The following is a 6,319-nucleotide window of genomic DNA, read 5'->3' on the forward strand; positions in this document are numbered from 1 at the left end:
GCAGCTTCCCCTGCCCAGGATCACCAAACAGAGCAAATATGAGTCAGTGTTTGAATGTGGTGGAGCTGCAGGATATAAAGACTGATCTCTGCGAGGAAAAGGCAGAGCAAGAGAGAGAAACAGCTCCTTCACTCTGAGAAAGCAGCCGGCTACTCCCACAAGAGGCAGAATGAAATCCTTCCTCCTCACCATAGCTGCAGTACAGATCCTCCACTGCTCAGGTAGGTACTGGAGGGAGAGGGACACCTCATAAAGCAGCCACTTATTGGCAGTGAGATTCACTCACTGAGATCTTACCCCTGTGGAAAAAGAATTCACTGAAGGATGCGGCAGAGTTTTGTACAACTTTCCTTTTCTCTCTCCAGGAATACCGAGGCCGAAGGATGCTCTGAGAGCATCAGTTATAAAACTGAACAGAATCACCGAGACCACCAATCTGTGTGGGATAACCAGGAGAAGAGTGAAGGATGTAAGTGTGTCCTGGTCTCAGTGTGTTTCACTGTCTAAAGTCTACCAGAATATTCCTGAGTGCAGTTAGACAGGGATTATTAAACAGGAGCAGAATATTCCATTCCACTCACACTGATGGGGGAATCAGCCCTGAGTAAGAACACTAGATACAGTCAGTCACTAATGACCTGTTTTCCTCTCATTAGATTAATCACACAGGAAAATTGTCCTACAAGGTGGATTTAACATTCTCTGTGAAAGAAACTGTCTGCTCCAAGAATTCCGGACTGGAATTTGATGATCCCAGCTGTCGCTTCCGTTCCAAAAAGACTGCGGTGAGTCCGGAGTTATACTGTCACATCAAACCCCCATGTGTACGGGGTTATACCATAGAAACTCCCTGTGTCAGTGCTGAGCTGCTAGTGATAAAGTTGTTAAAAAGGGATTAGATTATAAGAGTAAAGTAACTTAATACAATTAAACAGGGCACTGTGAGGACACTCCTGGAATACTGTGTGCAGTTTTGGTCACCTAACCTCAGGAAGGATGAACTTGCCCAACAGAGTTTGTAAGGAAGGATCACAAGAATGGGAATGAGAATGTTGTCCGAGGGAGAGAGATGGAGTCGACTAGACCTATGTTCCCAGGAGAATGAGAGGCGATCGAATTGACAGTTCGAATTCTTAAAGGGACGTATTTGACAGGGTAAATGCTGAAAAATGTTTCCCTAGTAGGAGAATCTAGAACACAGGACCACAGTCTCAGGATAAGGGGTCTTCTATAGTACAGAGTTAAGGAGAAACTTCTTCACTCAAAGTGTAGTGAATCTTTGGAATTCTCTACTCCAGAGAGCTGTGTTTATTCAAGACAGAGGTCGGTTGATCTTTGGGCGCTGATTGAGTTAAGGGATACGGGATAGGGTGAGAAGGTGAATTGAGGACGAAGATCAGACATGATCGTATTGAATGTTGGAGCAGGTTGGAGGGGTCTGAATGACCCACATCAGCTCCTATTTCTGATGTTGCTATTCGATATTTGAAAAGAATTGTGCTTTATTTTGGCAGGAGAAAGGTTGGTGCCGAAGCCGGGTGGAATATTTTGCTGATGAGGTTTTAGACGTTGATGTGCAGTGTCGAGGTTTGAAGACAGTCGACAGCAACAGTGACTCATCAGAGTCGAGTGAAAACAGGATTGAGGTAACATCACAATTCCCCACATCCACACAATGGGATTTCTAACATTCAGATTATTTATAAGATGTCTCATTGGTCACTGTGCTAACCATAGAAATATTCATATTTTATTCCAGGTCCAAACCAAATCGAAAGAGAGGTCAATCGAGGAATCTCCAGATGTGAGTATAAACTGGGATTTCTGACAGATTATTATCATGTTGATCAAAAATATCAACAAGAACATTTAAAACCCAGGATGTAACTGTGTCAGGGTGGAGTGAGAGAAGGAAATTTATTTTTATCTGTGAAACTGGGGGAGGTGGATCCTGAGGCTGAGGATGAATTATTGGCACTTCCTTAGGGAATGAGGGGAACTGTAGATTCAGCACAATAAATCCCAATGGATGGAGAATCTCAGTCTCCATGAGTTTCTCCATCCAGCCCACAGCCCCACTGACCCAGGGCTGCAGTGATTATCACTGTGGTGGAGAACAGGAGATGTTTGGTGAGGATTTCCCTACTCCAACACTGAGTCACTGAATCCCAACTCAGAAATATCCCAAGTTCATAAACCCTCATCTATTATTTAATGTAAGGTTTACTAAATTATTTATAAAATCTCTCATTAATTCCCTGTTCTGAATGTAGAAATGTTAATATTTTATTCCAGGTGGGAAGCAGGTCAATAGAATCATCACTTGAGGAGTATCGGAATGTGAGTATAATCTGAGATTTGGTGTCAGATGTTTATCAACTACAATAAACTGTTAAAACCCGGATTCAGCTGCATCAACCCCAGAATCTGATGAATTTATTTAATTAAATCTCCATATTGAGACATTGGAAGAGGAGATTCTGATGCTCAATTGCTGTTGGATTCTTCAAGTATAGTTAGCGGATTGTTGGATTGAAGTCATGTGGATGTTTATTACTTTCTGATTTTTGGAATATTATAGAATCAGAGAGAAGTCTCTCTCCTAACAACAACCATGATAACAGGAGAGATACAAGAGATGGGTCATGAGTGCAGCATCACTAACATTCTCCTCATCTTATAGATAATAATAGCAAAAAGCTACTGCGGATGCTGGAAATCCAAAAGAAAAACAGAATTACCTGGAAAAACTCAGCAGGTCTGGCAGCATCGGTGGAGAAGAAAAGATTCAGGCCATGGGGACCCGTAACATCTACTCTTTTCTTCTACACCGATGCTTCCAGACCTGCTGAGCTTTTCCAGGTAATTCTGTTCTTCTTATAGATAATAATTACTGGTTTCTCTCACACACTCAACTCAACAGAGACTGATTAATGGAGAATCTCAGTCTCCATGAGTTTCTCCATCCAGCCCACAGCCCCACTGTCCCAGGGCTACAGTGATTATCACTGTGGTGGAGAACAGGAGATGTTTGGTGAGGATTTCCCCACTCCAACACTGAGTCACTGAATCCCAACTCAGAAATATCCCAAGGTCATAATTCCTCATCTATTATTTAATGTAAGGTTTATTAAATTATTTATAAAATGTCTCATTAGTCCCCTGTTCTGAACGTAGAAATGTTAATATTTTATTCCAGGCGGGAAGCAAATCAATAGAATCTTCACTTGAGGAGTCTTGGAATGTGAGTAAAATCTGAGACTTGGTGTCTGATATTTATCAACTTCAATAAACTGTTAATACCCTGATTCAGCTGCATTACACCAGAATCTAAGGAATTTATTTAATTAAATGTCCAACTAGAGACATTGGAACAGGAGATTCTGATGCTCAATTGCTGTTGGAATCTTCAAGTATTGTTAGCGGATCGTTGGATTGAAGTCATGTGGATGTATATTACTTTCTGAATTTTGGAATATTCAAGACATAGAGAGAACTCTCTTTCCTAACAACAACCATGGTTACAGGAGAGATACAAGAGATGGGTCATGAGTGCAGTATCATTAACATTTTCCTCATCATATAGATAATAAATACTGGTTTCTCTCACACACTCAACTCAACAGAGACCGATTAATAAAGAATCTCAGTCTCCATGAGTTTCTCCATCCAGCCCACAGCCCCACTGTCCCAGGTCTGCAGTGATTATCACTGTGGTGAAGAACAGGAGATGTTTGGTGAGGATTTCCCCACTCCAACACTGAGTCACTGAACCCCAACTCAGAAATGTCCCAAGTTCATAATCCCTCATCTATTATTTAATGTTTATATCTTTGGGCTGTAAGGTTTTTAAAAATTAATTATAAAATGTCTCATTAATCCCCTGTTCTGAATGTAGAAATGTTAATATTTTATTCCAGGTGGGAAGCAAGTCAATAGAATCTTCACTTGAGGAGTATCGGAATGTGAGTATAATCTGAGATTTGGTGTCAGATGTTTATCAACTACAATAAACTGTTAAAACCCGGATTCATCTGCATCAACCCCAGAATCTGGGTCAGCTCCATGTTCTCATTTAATTAAATGTATGTCTGGAGCTGAGAGATTTAAAGGATTCACATTTCCTCATTTATGCTTTTAATTATCAATTGCTTAAAGATAATTTCAATGCTCAATATTCATTATAAATTCTCATTGATTCCCTGTGACAAACAATAAATCTGAATATTTTGCTACAGGTGAAAAGCAAAGCAGCAGAAAGATCGCTTGATGTGTCTTCATACGTGAGTATAAACTGGGATTGTGTGTCCGAGAGTTGCCTCTTGACCAACAACAACAATTAAAAATTGACCTCAGATTGAACTCAGTCCATCTGAAAATGACCGTCTGTTGATTCTGTTCATTCCAGGAAGACTATGATGATTCAAGAGCCCGACACTAACCATGAATGAAACTTCTGAAAGACCGAGCTTGGTGTGAACACAAGAAAACCTCATTCTGATTCAAGAAGATGTTATCAATTGTACTTTACTTGATCATATATCAGGGCGGGGGGAGACCTGGGGTTCCTGACTGTACATTTTACTGTAACTGGGAGATTCTGTAGTTTGTAAATGTTCTGTCCTTTGGTGTGTGTTGTTGTCTTGTATTCTGTGGATCACATTAAAAGTGTAAAGAGAATATTCCCTGATGTTCTCCGAATGTTGTTTCTCATGTCACTGATGGGATGGGTGTTCAGACAGACACAGCTCTCGAACCAGCCTGTAAATCATCAATAACAGGGCAGGAGTTTACATCGCGTGGGTGGGCGGGCTCGTGCCCGACCCGAATCGACCTGCAATAGCGCCAGATGATGCCAGGCGGGTGGCCTGATGTCATCCAGCACACTCGCAATCGTGAGGTCAGCGGGCACACGGGTATCAGAGCCGTGCCCGCCCACAATTAAGTGGCCGCTTAATGTCATTAAAAAGACAATCGTTAGTGATTTTCCATCACCCACACGATTTCACATTCACCGCACGGGCAGGCGGGCAGATCACTTTTAATGAAACCGCACAAGGGCAGAATAAACCCTGTCAGCAGCATTGCCAGTGTGAGGAGTCAGGAGTTTGGGAGATAGTTTGCTGCTGACTGCTTACTGGAACTTGGCAGCTTCATTTCTGTTCTGAGCTACGTTCTTAGCTTTACCAGGCTTTATTTCAGGACTACAGTCTGCTTGCAGGGGAGAGAGCTCATTCTGAGTGAGACACAGCCAGAGTGAGTGTGGGTATTGGCAATTTGATGCACAGTGGGAATTCGGTGCAGTGGGGAAGAGATGCTCTTTGGATTTTTCCTTTGGTATCCAACTTCTTAAGCCTTCAGAGAATGGTCTTGACCTGCAGCAGCAGTAGAGGCTACATGGGAAAGGCATGACTGGTAAGTAGTGTGTAAGGTCAGGGAAGTATTTACTATTTTAATCGCTTATAGTTTAAGTTCTATTTGTGGTTTATAGTTTGTATATTCTATAGTAAAGAGGGTCAGGAAAGAAGGGCCCTAGAGTAATTGATTTATAAGGTTTAATTTAAAGGGATAAGTCATGGCAGGAGAGCTCAAAGCCGTGGTGTGCTCCTCGTGCTTTTTGTGGGAAGCCGGGGGCATTTCCAGTGCCCGGGACCAGCATGTGTGCAGGAAGTGTGTCCAGCTGCAGCTCCTGGAAGCTCGGGTTTCAAAGCTGGAACGGCGGCTGGTGACACTGTGGAGCATCCGCGAGTCTGAGAGCATCGTGGATAGCACGTTTAGAGAGGTGGTCACACCGCAGATGTAGGGACTTGAGGAAGGAAGGGAATGGGTAACCACCAGGCAGTCCAAGAGAAACAGGCAGGTAGTTCAGGAGTCCCCTGGGTTCTCGCTCGCAAATCGGTATTCCATTTTTGAGGCTGATGAGGGCATTGGTTCCTCCAGGGAGTGCGGACAGAGCCAAGCTTCTGGCACCACAAGCAGCCTGTCTGTACAGGAGGGGAGGAAGGGAGGAAGAGCAATAGTAACCGGGGGTTCTATAGTCAGGGGAACAGATAGGCGCTACTGTGGCCGTCAACGTGACTCCAGGATGGTCTGTTGCCTCCCTGGTGCCAGGGTCCGGGATGTCACTGAACGGCTGCAGGGCATCCTGAAGGGGGAGGGTGATAAGGCAGAGGTCATGGTACATGTTGGTACCAATGACATAGGTAGAAAGAGGGATGAGGTCTTGCATCAAGAATTCAGGGAGTTAGGCAGTAGACTAAATTACTCCTGATTACTCCCAGTGCCACGTGCTAGTGAGCTCAGAAATAAGAGAATAGCG

At 43.2% G+C, this 6,319-nt stretch overlaps 1 protein-coding gene across 1 annotated transcript; it reads left to right on the top strand.

The window, feature by feature from the left end:
- The first annotated feature begins 67 nt into the window (after nt 1-67).
- LOC144686238 (secreted phosphoprotein 24-like) lies at nt 68-4,674 on the top strand. Its single transcript, XM_078551330.1, has 9 exons — nt 68-221; nt 366-469; nt 657-785; nt 1,515-1,646; nt 1,760-1,804; nt 2,296-2,340; nt 3,921-3,965; nt 4,239-4,283; nt 4,409-4,674. The coding sequence occupies exons 1-9, from the start codon at nt 170-172 to the stop codon at nt 4,439-4,441; spliced, it is 630 nt and encodes a 209-aa protein (XP_078407456.1). The 5' UTR covers nt 68-169; the 3' UTR covers nt 4,442-4,674.
- The last annotated feature ends 1,645 nt before the right edge of the window (nt 4,675-6,319 follow it).

Source organism: Cetorhinus maximus, chromosome 11 (assembly GCF_964194155.1).
Source record: "Cetorhinus maximus chromosome 11, sCetMax3.hap1.1, whole genome shotgun sequence".
Classification (NCBI taxonomy): domain Eukaryota; kingdom Metazoa; phylum Chordata; class Chondrichthyes; order Lamniformes; family Cetorhinidae; genus Cetorhinus; species Cetorhinus maximus.

Bases quoted from the DNA above. Each gene is read 5' to 3' on its own strand.
- LOC144686238 (XM_078551330.1), top strand. From the start codon at position 170: ATGAAATCCTTCCTCCTCACCATAGCTGCAGTACAGATCCTCCACTGC. The intron at 786-1,514 runs GTGAGTCCGGAG...TTATTTTGGCAG, and splicing joins TCCGTTCCAAAAAGACTGCG to GAGAAAGGTTGGTGCCGAAG. The intron at 1,647-1,759 runs GTAACATCACAA...ATTTTATTCCAG, and splicing joins CGAGTGAAAACAGGATTGAG to GTCCAAACCAAATCGAAAGA.